The sequence below is a fragment of the Lethenteron reissneri genome, chromosome 52 (genome assembly GCF_015708825.2).
Source record: "Lethenteron reissneri isolate LAM-NWPU_2019-01 chromosome 52, ASM1570882v1, whole genome shotgun sequence".
Classification (NCBI taxonomy): Eukaryota; Metazoa; Chordata; class Hyperoartia; order Petromyzontiformes; family Petromyzontidae; genus Lethenteron; species Lethenteron reissneri.
In genome coordinates, this window is record NC_083830.1 from 7364765 (window position 1) to 7380855 (window position 16091).

A 16091-nucleotide genomic window follows, 5' to 3' on the forward strand; every position below is an offset into this window, starting at 1 on the left:
GCGGTATTAGCTGTCGTCAATAATAATGATGATGATCACACCGCCGCGGCGAACGTTCCATAATCCCGTGACGTCGTTCGGCAAACTGTAGGCCACCGCGTGCCGTCGGCTTCGACGGTCCAAGTTTGCCGGATTTGGAAGATTTACGCCGAGAATCACTCGGTTGGGGGAATCTCACGCTCAAGCACGCGGCAACACTCGCCGCCCGCCAGCAGTTGATAGATCATGGCTGACGACGACGACGAGGAAAGTAGCAAGAGACGATGGGAGGGAATTTCCCCGCCATCGTCTTTTCCCGGACCCAAAGCGTTCCCCAGCCTCGCTCGGTCCAAGGTATCGGTCACCCTAAATATTTGTTGAAAACACCCGCGTTTGGTCACGTGTGTGAGTGCACTTGAATTGAGCGTATACGCAGACTGTTGGGGCAAGTGCCGTTAGCGAGCAGCACCTGTGAAGGCCGGCACGGCGCACCAGGGGGTAAGGGTGGCCAGCACCACGCCCGGCCGCCTTTGTCTCCCCACTGCTGTTGTTCGCACACTGCGCCACATGCGCACGCACACGCGTGTACTCACACACGCGCACGCCTGCAACCGTGTAACCCGGGTCGCCCTTGCAAAAGAGGCCATGTTGCTGCGTATCCCTCCACGGGGTGGCGTCATCTCCTGGTTAAATAAAGAAGACGGACTGCCTGACATACACAAAGATCCCCCGCATAGCCTCAACAGACTTTTGGGGAAAGTGCGGTTAGCGAGCAGCACCGATGAAGGCCGGCACTGTGGCACACACGAGGGTCGTGGGTGGACAACACCACGCCCGGTCGCCTTTGTCTCCCCAGTCGCGACGTTTACACACCGCACCAGGTACTCATTTGAGGCTGAGTCGACCCAGGGGAGGCCCAGAACCTGTTCAGATAATCGTCACCGGTGTTGGTGGCCGTGAGCGGGAATCGAACTCGGGCCGCCGAGTTCGTAGCGGAGAGCGCTAACTGTTGCGCCGCCGTTCCCCACAAACCATGTACACAAAGACAAAGATCCCCCCCCATATAGCCTTGACAGCCCCTTGGGGTAAGTGCAGTTAGCGAGCACCTATTTGCACGCACGCACACGCTCGCTCACGCTCGTCCACTGCTCTCGGCAGTCGTTTTATTTTGGTCGCGAGTGCTTACGCGTGCACAAGATCTCGGAGCGCCACTTTAAATGTGGAGGTCAAATTTCCGCTTATTTATGGATCCTTGCGAATGTGGGACAACTGCCGCTTGCGGTGGCGGCGGGCGAGGGAGGAGGAGCGAGAGAGAGATGTGTGGGGGGGGGGGGGGGGCGGAGAGAGAGAGCGAGAGAGAGTAGATAGGTGGCGAGAAGGGGGAAAAAAACGACGAAACGAGTGAAAAATACTCAAGGTCAGGAGGTCACCGGGAGATCGCCGAGAGTTTAAAGCCGTCGTCAACGAAGAAATCCGCAGGGTCAGGAGGTCGACGAGAGGTCAAAGCCGTGGCCAGCGGAAAAATACGCAGGGTCAAGAGGTCGACGAGAGGTCAAAGGCCATCGCCAGCGGAAAAATACGCAGGGTCAGGAGGTCGACGAGAGGTCAAAGGCCGTGGCCAGCGGATAAATACGCAGGGTCAAGAGGTCGACGAGAGGTCAAAGGCCGTCGCCAGCGGAAAAATACACAGGGTCAGGAGGTCGACGAGAGGTCAAAGGCCGTCGCCAGTGGAAAAATCCGCAGGGTCAGGAGGTCGACGCAGGTCAAAGGCCGTCGCCGGAAATTCCCACAACGCAAAAAATGGCGTCACGAGCCATGGCGCCGTTGCGCTTCTTCACGGACGGGCGCAGTCGGCGGTGGTTGCAGAGCAAGAAGGGGGGGGGGGGTTGCGATGTTGCCGCCGTTGCCAAACGTCCGCAGTGAGGGGGGTGGTGGGGGGGTGCCGGTGCTGATGTGGTTTTTTTTGTTGCCAAATTCGGTCATTTTGCGGTGATTTTGTTTTTTCAAATCCGGACCGTGACGCCCGGCACACGAGCTCGTAGCAAGGCTGCTTTTCAGATCTTTCACGTCCACTGCAAGTCAGGCGGTGCACGGTGTTTACAGTTCAATCGCCCCGCAGTATGAACTAAAAAAAACTATTCTTATTTTAACCGGGGAAGGCCCACTCAGCTACAGAGCTCTTTTTCAGAAGAGGCCCTGCCGCAAATGATAGCCCAACGAGAAGCGGCTTATCAACATCACGTGGAAATTTATAGAAGCCAGATCCTCTAAATGTTACCACGGGGTGAAAGAGACATGCAAACTGCAAATATACAGCAGGCGCCAGGGTCGGATCAAACCCACGACCTCCTGTATACCTCCAAGGTCCGGTTTTACTATCTCATCGCCAGTGAATCTGTGGGTGAGTGGGCGACTGAGTAGAATCGGTAGGTGAATGGATGGGTGAGTAAATGAGTGGGTTAGTGAGTCGGTGGGTGGGTGGGTAGGTGAGTAACTATTTAAGTGTGTAAGTAGATAAGTGAGTAGGTGTGTGTGTATGTGAGTAGATAAGTCAGTAGGTGTGTGTGTGTGAGTGGATGAGTCGGCGGGGGAGTGAGTGGGTTCGTAAGTGAAGATGTAGGTGTGAGTCGGTAGGTTAGTGAGGTGAGTAATTTGCTTAGTGGGTGACTATGCAGTTTGGTAGTTGCATGAAAGGGTGAGAGAGTAGGTGAGTGTAGTGGTTGGCGCGCTGCGCTACGAACCCGGCGACCCGAGTTCGATTCCCGCTCGCGGCCAACACCAGTGATAGCGATTATCTGAACCGGTCCTGGGCCTCCCTTAGGTCCAGTATCTGGTGCGGAGTGTAAACGTCGCTACTGGGGAGACAAAGGCGGCCGGGTGTGGTGGTGTCCACTCACACCCCTCGTGTGCCATGCCGGCCTTGATAGGTGCTCACTAACAGCACTTGCCCCAACAGTCTGTTCAGGCGAGTGAAGAGGTGGTTGTGCGAACGAGTGGATGGGCGAGTGTGTGAATAGCGAGTGGGTGGGTGGGTGGGTGAATAGCGAGTGGGTGGGTGGGTGGGCGAGTGTGTGAATAGCGAGTGGGTGGGCGAGTGTGTGAATAGCGAGTGGGTGGGTGGGTGGGTGAATAGCGAGTGGGTGGGTGGGTGGGCGAGTGTGTGAATAGCGAGTGGGTGGGCGAGTGTGTGAATAGCGAGTGGGTGGGTGAGTGTGTGAATAGCGAGTGTGTGAATAGCGAGTGGGTGGGCGAGTGTGTTAATAGCAGGTGGGTGGGTTAGCGAGTGGGTGGGTGGGTTAGCGAGTGGGTGGGCGTGTGTGTGAATAGCGAGTGGGTGGGCGAGTGTGTTAATAGCAGGTGGGTGGGTTAGCGAGTGGGTGGGTGGGTTAGCGAGTGGGTGGGCGTGTGTGTGAATAGTGAGTGGGTGGGTGGGTGAGTGTTTGAATAGCGGGTGGGTGGGTTAGTGAGTGGGTGGGCGAGTGTGTGAATAGCGGGTGGCTGGGTGGGTTAACGAGTGGGTGGGAGAGAGGGTGAATCGCGAGTGGGGGCGTAGGTTAACGAGTGGGAGGGCGAGTGTGTGAATAGCGAGTGGGTGGGCGAGTGGGTGGGTGGGTTAGCGAGTGGGTGGGTGAGTGTGTGAATAGCGAGTGGGTGGGTGGGTTAGTGAGTGGGTGGGTGAGTGTGTGAATGGCGAGTGGGTGGGTGGGTTAGTGAGTGGGTGGGCGAGTGTGTGAATAGCGAGTGGCTGGGTGGGTTGTCGAGTTGGTTCATGAGTCGCTTCCCTCCTCCCCTTCCCTTGGCTCGCTCCCTCCCGCTCTCCGTAATATTGCCGAGATGTTCGTTCCCAGACGTTCGATCCGCGACGGGCACATTTCGCGTGTCCCGTCGTCGCCATCGTCGCCGTCGTAGTCGGCGGCGGTGTTGTTGCCGCCGCCGTTTCTCGCCGGGTTGTTTTTTTTTTTCATTCTTTTTATTAACGCTGTCTCCCAGCTGTCTCCCCTCCCGGTCGCGTTGCTTCAGCAAATTCTCGACCCCTTCCCTCAATCCATGCCCATGCGCTCCTCGAGTTTCACACGGACCACCAACACATGTATCGAAGGGGCTGCCGCTGCTGCCGCTGCTGCCGCTGCTGCCGCTGCTGCCGCTGCTGCCGCTGCTGCCGCTGCTGCCGCTGCTGCCGCTGCTGCCGCTGCTGCCGCTGCTGCCGCTGCTGCTTCTGCTGGCCCCACAGTGGCACGCTGCTGGACTCGCAATCCGGAGGTCGTCGGTTGGATGCGACCTCCCCAGCGTGGCGCTTGAAATGATGTTGGGTGGAGGCTGGGGGTGTACAATAGGGCGCCGCAGTTAACTACCTCGCCTGGTATGCAGGTGGTCGTGGGTTCGATCCAGACCCTGACACCTGCTGTTGTATATTTGGAGTTTGTGTGTCTCTTTCTCATCATCATCACGGTAGCTAGGAGATGTTAACTACCTCGCCTGGTATACAGGAGGTCGTGGGTTTGATCCCGACCTTGACGCCTGCTGTACATTTGGAGTTGGCGTGTCTCTCTCTCATCATCGTCACGGTGGCTAGGAGATGTGAACTACCACGCCTGGTATGCGGGAGGTTCGTGGGTTCGATCCCGACCCTGACGCCTGCTGCTGTATATTTGGATTTCGCGTTACTCGCTTATTTTTTAGAAGCGACCTGGCTAAGGGCAAGTTGCAGCTCCACCGAGGTGGCTTACCATCGCGTGGAAATTCCCAGCGGCCCGAATACACTCAAACACGCGATGTTGACTCTAAATGCAGAGGGGGAGCAAAACGAAGGACGCCGGAAAACAACCACGGGGATAGAGAGAGACACGCAGATGGCAAATATACAGCAGCAGCAGGCGTCAGGGTCGGGATCGATCCCACGACCTCCCGTATACCGAGCGAGGTAGTTAACATCTCACAACTGCAGTGCCCCTGTTCTGCTCGTGCCGCATAGGGTCAGCTTCCAGCAGGAGGTCCCCTAGTGCTGTGGACGCCGCGCTCCGAGACGCTGCGTCATGGGTGCGGTGTGATTGCAAGTTGTGTTGTGCAGCGTTAATGCCTGTCTGTGTGTGTCTCCCCCATGTGTCCGTGCGTCTCTCTGTGTCTCCGTGTGTCTCCGTGTGTCTCCGTGTGTCTCCGTGTGTGTTCTGTGTGTCCGTGGCTCTGCGCGTCTGTGTCTCCGTGCGACTCCGTGTGTCTCCGCGTGTCTGTGTCAACATGTGTCTGTATCTCCACGTCTCTGTGTCAACATGTGTCTCTGCGTGTCTGTCTCCGTGCAACATCGTGTGTCTCTGTGTCTCTGTCTGCCTCCGTGTGTCTGTGTCTCTCTCTGCCTCCGTGCGTCTGTGTCTCCGTGCGACTCCGTGTGTCTCCACGTGTCTGTATCTCCACGTCTCTGTGTCAACATGTGTCTCTGCGTGTCTGTCTCCGTGCAACATCGTGTGTCTCTGTCTGCCTCCGTGTGTCTCTGTGTCTCTGTCCGTCTCCGCGTGTCTGTGTCAACATGTGTCTGTATCTCCACGTCTCTGTGTCAACATGTGTCTCTGCGTGTCTGTCTCCGTGCAACATCGTTGTCTCTGTGTCTCTGTCTGCCTCCGTGTGTCTGTGTCTCTCTCTGCCTCCGTGCGTCTGTGTCTCCGTGCGACTCCGTGTGTCTCCACGTGTCTGTATCTCCACGTCTCTGTGTCAACATGTGTCTCTGCGTGTCTGTCTCCGTGCAACATCGTGTGTCTCTGTCTGCCTCCGTGTGTCTCTGTGTCTCTGTCCGGCTCCGCGTGTCTGTGCCTCTGCGTGTCCCCGCGTGTCCGTCCCCTTGTCTCTGCCTCCTCGTGTCTCCCTTGCACTTCAGGAGCAGAAGGCCGTCCTGACGTCCATGCTGGTGCTACTTTTCATCGGCCTCTCCGTTCTCTTCGCTCACGTCTTCAGCTGAAGAGCGGTGAGCTGCAGCCGCTACCGCCGCTGCTGCTATTTCTGCTGCAGAAACTGCTGCTCTTTCTGCTGCTGTTTGCTGCGGCTGCTGCAACTGTTGCTACTTCTGCTGCCGCTGCTGCTCCTTCTGCAGCTGCTGCCGCTGCTTATGCCGCTGCTTCTGCATCTGCTGCTACTTCTGCTGCCGCTGCTGCTGTTGCTGCAGCTGCTGCAGCTGTTGCTGCTGTTGCTACTTCTGCTGCAGCTGCTGCCGCTGCTGCTGCAGCTCCTACTGCAGCTGCTGCTACTTCTGCTGCTGCTGCTGCCCGCCTCCTTGATCTGCATACTATCGAGGCTACTGAAATTGACGACATCTTGACATCGTCACCACCGCATCGTTATCACCGTCGGCCCAGTAGTGCAGCACGGCTCTGACGGGGCGATTTTTAGGTTTGCAACCCAACTGAAAGCCCCACCGCCCCCCCCCCTCTCAGCACTCTTGAGCAAATCGTGGGACGTCATCATAATTAAGACTCTATATTTATTCATACTGGGGGGAATCCGATGAGCTGTGAAGCTCTTTTTCACCGATGTCCGGTCGTGATGATAATGTAGTATGCGCGGCGTTGGCGCTGTCGGAGGAAGGCACCGCTGAGTTTCGCAGACACTGCCCAGCGGTAGATTCACAGATGTGGGCAGTGATGATGCTGCTGCTGATGCTGCTGAGTGGTTTTCAAGGTAAATGTTTCAGCATTGGGGATGTTTGGCCAACGCCGGCTACGTTGCGAGTGAGCGTGTTTAGCTACGGGCGGGAAATGGGGGAACCCAGACGTAGACCCACGCAGAAGCGGGGAGAGAATTTACAAACTCCGCTCAGTCACACGCTCACACACTCACGCTCGCACACTCTCACACTCATCCCTGCAGAAGCGGGGAGAGAATTTACAAACTCCGTTCAGTCACACACTCACGCTCGCACACTCTCACACTCTCACACTCATCCCTGCAGAAGCAGGGAGAGAATATACAAACTCCGCTAAGTCACACACTCACACACTCACGCTCGCACACTCTCACACTCATCCCTGCAGAAGTAGGGGGAGACTATACAAACTCCGCTCAGTCACACACTCACACACTCACACGCTCGCACACTCTCACACTCATCCCTGCAGAAGCGGGGAGAGAATTTACAAACTCCGCTCAGTCACACACTCACACACTCACACACTCTCACACTCTCACACTCATCCCTGCAGAAGCGGGGAGAGAATTTACAAACTCCGCTCAGTCACAACGCTCACACACTCACGCTCGCACACATCTCACACCCACCCTGCAGAAACGGGAGAGAATTTACAAACTCCGCTCAGTCACACACTCACACACTCTCACACTCATCCCTGCAGAAGCAGGGGGAGAATATCGCTCAGTCACACACTCACACACTCACGCTCGCACACTCTCACACTCATCTCTGCAGAAGCAGGGGGAGAATATTCAAACTCCACTCAATCACAAACTCCACTCAATCCCACACTCATCCAATAACAATACTCTACAGCACGACGGACAGACAGGTAGAGACAGATCCGTTCTCTCACACCTTGTCCCCCCCCCCCCTGTCCTGTCTCTTGTCCCCGTTCCGTGACGCTTCACAGAGAGGCCACGGGAGATGGCACGGCAGGGGAGGAGGAGGGAGGGTGGGGGGGGGGGGTGATCCGACGCACGGAAGGGGGGCGAGAAGATTTTGTTGTTGTTGTCGTCGTCGTCACGAGCTGCCGTTGCTTTGAAGATGAAACGAAGGAGTTGAAAACGCCACGACCATCGGTCTGAGAGGGGTGGCGGTGGGGGCTGGAAGTGGCGGGTGACGGCCAATTGGGGTCACTCGCCGCCAGAGACTCCGCACCGAAGTTAACAAAATCAGAACTCTTCCATTTCGCACCAACGACGGTGGGGGGGGGGGGGGCGCCTTTTTGACGATGGCGCCGCGCGACCTTCGACCCCCGCGCCGTTGCCCGGCCCGGCATGCGGAACGCGAGCCCGACGAGACCGCGCGGGTCTCGCGGACGGACAAGCAGACGGACAGACGGACGGGGAGATGAACAGACAGACGGACAGACGGACGGGGAGATGAACAGACAGACGGACAGACGGACGGGGAGATGAACAGATAGACGGACAGACGGACGGGGAGATGAACAGACGGATGGACGGACACGGGCGCGCGCAGGCGGTCGCGTCACGCGCGCAGCTGTGCGCCGTAAACGTTGCGCACCCATTGGGCGAACGTTGCAGCGTCGCGCAGACGGACGGACGGACAAGCAGGTGGACGGGCAGAGAGATGAGAGGAGCGGACGAATGGGCAGACGAGACACAGGCGAAGCAGTTGAGCGGACAGACGAGCGGGGGATATTCGTGATGAAGGGGTTGGTTTTTTTGGGGGGGTTTAGACAAGCAGGCGGACAGATAAGCAAGCGAGCAGACACGCAGACAGACACGTAGACAGACACGCAGACAGACACGCAGACAGACAGACACAAGCATGTTGCAGTATTTCGCTTCGCCGAAGGCTGAGCTTGTAATTGTTCTGTGACACAACAAAATATATGATGAACCTGAATGCCTGATTTTTTTTATTATTTTATCGATTAGCGGGGGGGGGGGGGGGGTTTGTGGGGGTCGTTGGTGGTGGGGGGGGACTACTGGGGGGAGTTGAGCGAAGAGCAACGGGTGGGTGGGTGGGGGGGGTAGGGTGGGGGGTAGGGTGAGTGGGGGGGTAGGGTGGAGGGCGGGTAGGGTGGAGTGGGGGGTAGGGTGGGTGGGTGGCGGCCTTTGATAATTTCCAATACCGGGAAGACACGAGTGGACGTTGGAGCCAAACGAAGCAAAAAAATTGAATCGCCGTCTCGCGAATCTCCACGCCCTGCCGGCGGTGGCGGCAAACCGGGCACCGCGGCACGGGGAGAAGAAACGGATTGTTCGGCAAGTGATTTGGTTAAGGTGGTGGTGCGGCTGTGGCAGGCGGTGACGGTGCGGTGAAGGTGGTTGCGTGGCTGCGGCAGGCGGTGATGGTGCGGTGACGGTGCGGTGAAGGTGGTTGCATAGCTGCGGCAGGCGGGGAGCTGTATCGGTGACGGTTCGGTGAAGGTGGGGGAGCGGCTATGGCAGGTGGTGATGGTGCAGTGACGGTGCGGTGAAGGTGGTTGCATAGCTGCGGCAGGCGGGGAGCTGTATCGGTGACGGTTCGGTGAAGGTGGTGGCTCGGCTGTGGCAGGCGGTGACTGTGCGGTGACGGTGCGGTGAAGGCGGTGGCGCGGTTGCGATAGCCCAGCGTGGGCTGCCTCGCGGCCACGGTCCGCGTTCGTGCGAGGGGGTTGGCTGATCCGGCGTTTCCCACGGCCACAGGGAAGAGACCCGGGCGCCGCCGTTGCATGTTTCTGCGGCTCGGCTCGCTTCCTGCTGCCGGCGCCGCTTCAGAGAGCCGCCAGGGGCCTCCGTGGGGCTACGGGACAGCCGGAGGCAGTCGCACTCCCAGCAGCACCAGCAGCAGCAGCGGAGGGCAGAGAAGCGACGCTCGCAACAACGAGCGGAGCGCTGGAGGGTGGGGGGAGGGGTGCTAAAAATGCAGCGAGTTGGCACAGTAGGGGGCACATGGGTGTTGCATCTTTCTTTTATTTGACCAGATAAGCCCCCACTGAGCTATGACGCTTTTTTTCAGAAGTGACCTGGCGCATCGCAAATGATAGCTCTACGAAGTGGCTTATCGCGTGGACATTTAAAGCAGCCAAATGCTGTAAACGCGTGACGTTGGTTCTAAATGCGGAGGGACAAACCGGATGACCCGGAGAAAAATCCACGCGACCACAGGGAGAGAGAGAGAGACACGCAGACTCCAAATATACAGCAGCAGGCGTCAGGGTCGGGATAGTACCCACGACCTCCTGTACACCATGCGAGGTAGTTAACATCTCCTAGCCACCGTGATGATGATGAGAGAGAGAGAGAGACACGCAAACTCCAAATATACAGCAGCAGGCGTCAGGATCGGGATAGTACCCACAACCTCCTGTACACCAGGCGAGGTAGTTAACATCTCCTAGCCACCGTGATGATGATGAGAGAGAGACATGCAAATTCCAAATATACAGCAGCAGGCGTCAGGGTCGGGATCGAACGCACGACCTCCTGTATACCAGGCGAGGTAGTTAACATCTCCTGGCCACCGTGATGATGATGAGAGAGAGACACGCAAATTCCAAATATACAGCAGCAGGCGTCAGGGTCGGGATCGAACGCACGACCTCCTGTATACCAGGCGAGGTAGTTAACATCTCCTAGCCACCGCCAGTGATCTCAATCGGTCAACCCACGGCACCAGCTGGGTTCCGCCCCGTGACCCCCTCTGTCAGGGGCGAGCCTTCGACACTTCACGTGGCCTCGGAGTGCACCTGGCCTGGCACAGGCGCCGTGGCGATGTCACTGCCGCTTGGTGGCGAATGGCGACGGCTGCTGCTGCTGTTGTCGCGTGTGTAGGTAGGTGGCTAGGTTCGTTGTCGGACGCCGTTTTGCGCATGGATCGAGGGCCTGGGGGATGTCGCGAAGTGGGCGACGGTGGTGAGGTCATCAGCCCCTAGCCGCCCCACGCTCCTCCTCCTCCTTGGCTCTTAATGGAATCTCAAATTGCGATAATTCGTCTTATTCTTCTTCTTGGACGTGATTGCCTTCTGAGGTTTGTGTCTAAACATTGTTGGGGGGGGGGTGGTGGGGTGGTCGGGGTTTTAAAAGAAAGAAAAAAGTTCATTAGCTCCGGCGTTGGAAGCTTTGCCATAAGCGAAGGTGCAAAAACTAACAAGCCAGCCGAATGTCCATCCGCCTTTTGATGTTCTCATTTATTGTACTTTGGCGAGCCTTAAAGGCTCAACTTTGCCTCGAATTTGCCGAATATTTGTGGGGTTGTTTTTCCCGATAGCTGCCTGCGACAACGGCAGCGGCGGCATAATTTATTTATTTAACCAGGGAAATCCTCGCCGAGACTGCTTTTCTTTGTTTTTTTTTCGCCAGCCCCGTCAAACATGTCGAGTGGAGTCGCTCTTCTTCCCCTCTTAGCCGAGCCTGGCCGTCGCGAGGCTTGCGAGCCAAATCGAATGCAACGTTTTCGTGGTCCACGGCTGTTGCCTCCCCCCCCCCCCGCCGTTGCGAGCGGTGTCGCAGCGGTGAGAGCACAGTGATAACCTAAACAACAACAAAAAAAACGAGTTTATACTCTTTGGTTCTTTCGGTAAAGTCACGTAGGTAGAAATAAAATAAAATAAAAATTTTAAATGTATTTCTACCTACGTGGGTAGAAATAAAATAAAATTATTTTATTTATTTCTAGAAATAAAATAAAACCATTTTTTTTAAAAATTATTTCTACCTACGTGGGTAGAAATAAAATAAAATTATGTCGTTTTATTTCTACCTACGTAGGTAGAAATACCCACGTAGGTACAAATATAATTAAAATAAAATTGCTTATTTTTTTTCTAGCCACGTAGGTAAAAATTAAATAAATTGCATATTTTTATTTCTACCCACGTGACTTTACCGAAAGAACCAAAGAGTATGGATTCCTGCAGTCACGAAAGCTTCAAATCAAGATTAAAACGAGTTTAGTTTGAGCAGGTTGTGCCCACCGATCCGATGCAGCTCTCTTTCAGAAGCGACCCGTCCATCACACATGATAGCTCAACGAAGTCGGCGGCTTTCTCATCATCATCATCGTCGCGTGGAAATTCACAGCAAGGCCGATATGAAGCGTGGTGGCCGGAGTTCGACTCCCGACCCGCGGGCTTACACCAGCGACGAGCGAAATATGATCTGAACCGGTTTCCCTGGGGTCGTCATCCTTGACAAAGCCTCGCACTGACCAGCGCGGTGAAAAAAAATCGTGTGGTCGCGACACGTGGAGGTCTTCGTCCGGAGCGGAGTGGTTGGGGTTTTTAAACGATCGGCTGTGCGAAATGTGGCTCTCTTTTTGTTTTGTTTTGCCGCTCGTCAAAATGTTTCGACTCCAAATTCGTGAAAGCCCAATGTCCCGCAAATAAGCGTGGCGTTCGCTGTCGGTCGTCGGCCCACCCCACGTGACCGGGAATACTCTCGCAAGCGATTGGCTGCGGAGACAATGGGGGAGGGGGGGGCCACGTGGGAATAAGGTTCGTGGGTTTGGGATCGTTGGCTCAACGAGGGATTCGTAATCGGAGTTCGCGAGAGGTTTTTAAAGGCCCGGGCTGTCCGCATTTCAACAGCAACAACAACAACAACAAATAGATTTCGACAACAACAAAGAGTCAACTCTCGATAATTAATTACCCACGGTTCATGGGAGAGGGCGGTCCGGATAAAACCAAACAACACGGAATGATGCAAAAAACAAACACGCGCGCGTCACTCGAGATGTCGCGTGGACTGGCAGGCCTCTTCTTGCCCTGGCCCTCTCACCGCACGGGGACGCTGTGTGGTACGCGCTTTGAACTTCTTTCGCACCGTACGTGGCCGATCGTGCGTGTGCTGGGGGCGGGCGGCAAACGAAACCGCGCGAAAGAAAAAGGAACGTTTCTTAAAGAAAGGAGTTTTCAGTCGTGGATCAGGGCTCGGCAACGTGCTCTTTATTGGCTGCTTCGTGACGTGGTTCACACGGAATTGCGGCTCTTTAAATGTCGATTGTTTTTCTTGGGGGGGGGGGTGTTTGTTACCGGGATTCCAAAATAACGTCTCTTGTTATTTTAATTGTCGACCCCTCTAATCTAGACGACTTAAACGTGGCACAGCTCCCAGCAGCAGCGGCTTCCCAATGTCGGGAGGGGAAAGAGCGTTCCAGACGGCCGCGGGAGCAGTGCGACCACCGCCGTTCTTTTTAGTTCGACGGCTCGCAGCCAAAAGCCGCCGCCGCCGCTTCGAGGATGAGCGGAGTTGGCGCGATGATGATGATGGTGGTGATGATGATGATGGTGGTGGCGATGATGGTGGTGATGATGATGATGGTGGCGATGATGATGATGGCGGTGATGATGATGGTGGCGATGATGATGATGGTGGCGATGATGATGATTCTAGATTTGAAGCTTTCGTGACTGCAAGGATTCATACTCTTAGTTCTTTCGGTAAAGTCACGTAGGTAAAAATGAATTAAAATTAATAAAAATAAAAAATATTTTTATTGTTTTATTTTATTATTTAATTTAATCTTTTTTTACCTACGTGACTTACCGAAAGAACTAAGACGATGATGATGGTGGCGATGATGATGATGGCGATGATGATGATTTTGGCGATGATGATGATGGTGGCGATGATGATGATGGTGGCGATGATGATGGTGACAATGATGATGGTAGCGATGATGATGATGATGGTGGCGATGATGATGATGGTGGCGATGATGATGATGATGGTGGCGATGATGATGATGATGGTGGCGATGATGAATGATGGTGGCGATGATGATGATGGTGGCGATGATGATGGTGGCGGTGATGATGGTGGTGGTGATGATGGTGATGATGGTGGCGATGATGATTCTAGATTTGAAGCTTTCGTGACTGCAAGGATTCATACTCTTAGTTCTTTCGGTAAAGTCACGTAGGTAAAAAATGAAATTAAAATTAATAAAAATAAAAAATGATTTTATTGTTTATTTTATTAATTTAATTTTTTTTACCTACGTGACTTTACCGAAAGAACTAAGATGATGATGATGGTGGCGATGATGATGATGGCGATGATGATGATTTTGGCGATGATGATGATGATGGTGGCGATGATGATGATGGTGGCGATGATGATGGTGATGGTGGCGATGATGATGATGGTGGCGATGATGATGATGATGGTGGCGATGATGATAATGATGGTGGCGATGATGATAATGATGGTGGCGATGATGATGATGGTGGCGATGATGATGATGGTGGCGATGATGATGGTGGCGGTGATGATGGTGGTGGTGATGATGGTGATGATGGTGGCGATGATGATGATGATGATGGTGGCGATGATGATTGGCGATGATAATAATGATGGTGGCGATGAATGATGATGGTGGCGATGATGATGATGGTGGCGATGATGATGATGATTGGTGGCGATGATAATAATGATGGTGGCGATGATGATGATGGTGGGGATGATGATAATGATCGTGGCGATGATGATGATGGTGGCGATGATGGTGATGATGGTCGTGGCTTCTCGACGAGGTCGGCGAGGTGTCGCGCGGACAAGCAGCTGAGCTGATTGAATCATTTAAACACCCCTCCACCTCCACCCGGTTGAACCGACGGATAATTAATCAACGGGAGTTGTAGCCGGTGGAACGTTTGGGCCGCTCGCTCGCCCCCTCCGACGTTTCTCGCCCCCCCCCCCTCCGGGAGTTTCTTGAGGAGTTCCGGTGTAATCGTTGGGACGTCGCGCGGTACGAAGGACCCCCCCCCAGCCACAACCACCAGGGCAGAGTGGACGCAGCGCGCGGCCATCGCGAGCTTTTTACATTTTTGCTTGCGACTTTGTACATTGCCTGTACGACGGGGGCGTGGGGTGGGGGTTTGTTGCAACTTTGATGCACTGTTTGAAATAAAATTAAATTAAACGAATACGATATTTAATTTCGGCTCGGTTTTTATTTTCTTCTTATTCTTGTTTTTTAACCTCCAATCTCTGGCGCTTTTTTTAATTCGTGCGGACTGCTGGAGCCGGGGTGATTGGTGTGGACGTGGTGGAAGGTTCTTTAATCCCCCCCCCCCACCCCTCGTCCCCTCCCCCTACTCCCACCCCTCCACCCCCCCCTTCATCCCCCCCCTCCCCCACCTTCATCCACCCCCACACCTTCATCCCCCCCCCCTCCTCCACCCCCCCACCCCTCATCCCTCCTACTCCACCCCTCCCTCCACCCCCCTCCTCTCCCCACCCTTCATCCTCACCCCCCACCCCTCCGCCACCCCCACCCCTCTTCCAACCCCCCCCAACTCCTCCACCCCTCCTCTCCCCCACCCTTCATCCTCCACCCCCCACTGTTGTATACTAGCCCTTCTTCCATAATTGAGATTAATACTATTTGATGATTTTTATATATTATCTTTTTACTTGTTTTTTTAATGAGTGAAACACACCAAGCGCAGCAAACTGCAAAACACCAGGTGTTGTTAAGTAATGAACCGGAGGAGGGCTAGGATGGCAGAATTACAACGTTGCTTCAAGGGAAGATAAGGCCTGATGAACGGGCACATGTCACCCGTGCAGGCGGCAGAGACAGTGGGAGTGTCAGCCAGACATAGTTAAGGCAAAAGCCCAATCATCCTGCATGGTTTTAAAGTAACGTCAAAATTCGAAATTCAACAACAGAGTAGGCTAAATTATCGATCCTCGCGCTCGCTCAAACTGGAGACCAGGCTGCGAGCTACATCAATGAACCATTGCCCATTTGCTAATCCAATACTGAATGTTAATATTACTGAAGTCAAAACGAATTCTATGACCTCAGCACATGGGCAAAATAATAGGGCAGTGTCGACTCAAAGGCAATGGAAGAAAACAGAGGCGCCTTTGGTCTAAATCACAACCACAGAAAGCCAGGAATCATCACTGATTGTGTGTTCAGGAATTCCGAGCTAGTTAGAACACGTGCACAGGGGGGGAGCTGATGTAACAACCCTGCGCGTCTGGATGTGAGGGGGCCTTTGACCCTGAAAGTAAGAATAACACTCCCAGAGCAGAAGGTTGGATGACCACAGTGAGACGAGAATAAGAGTGGTGTATATCTCTCAAGGAGGCAGACCCAGCTGAACACAAGGCTGCGGGGTCACCAGAAGTTCGCATTCGCCTAGTTAAGACAAAAAGCTCAATTATTCTGTATTGCTATTAAAGTAACGTTAAAGTCGGAATTTAACAACAGGGTAGGCTAAAGTTATCGATATTCACACCCACTCCAATTAAACCAGGCCACAAGTTACGCCTACTGAACCATCACCATTATTAAGTCAATATGAAATGTTATTTCCATACTTCAATACTTTCTATACAATTCGACCCGAAGCATATGACAATCAGAACCTTCCTAAGTCAAAATTGAATCGCACCCAGACAGGAGCGAATAGTCAATATAAGGTTGAAGAGGAAGGAAATCAAGAGCACGGCGAACTGCAAACGTA

At 54.3% G+C, this 16091-nt stretch overlaps 2 protein-coding genes across 2 annotated transcripts in view; both read left to right on the plus strand.

Moving 5' to 3' along the window:
- Positions 1-8549, plus strand: part of LOC133355783 (junctophilin-2-like) — a 39880-nt gene extending 31331 nt beyond the window's left edge. The window contains 2 exon segments of the mRNA XM_061573131.1: positions 5846-5932; positions 7566-8549. Of these exon segments, the coding sequence (XP_061429115.1) occupies positions 5846-5926 (81 nt within the window). The 3' untranslated portion in view covers positions 5927-5932; positions 7566-8549.
- LOC133355876 (junctophilin-2-like) overlaps positions 7887-16091 on the plus strand; it is a 61629-nt gene continuing 53424 nt past the window's right edge. The window contains exons 1-2 of the mRNA XM_061573289.1: positions 7887-7964; positions 9313-9403. Coding sequence (XP_061429273.1) covers positions 7887-7964; positions 9313-9403 — 169 coding nt within the window. The remainder of the gene's footprint in view (positions 7965-9312; positions 9404-16091) is intronic.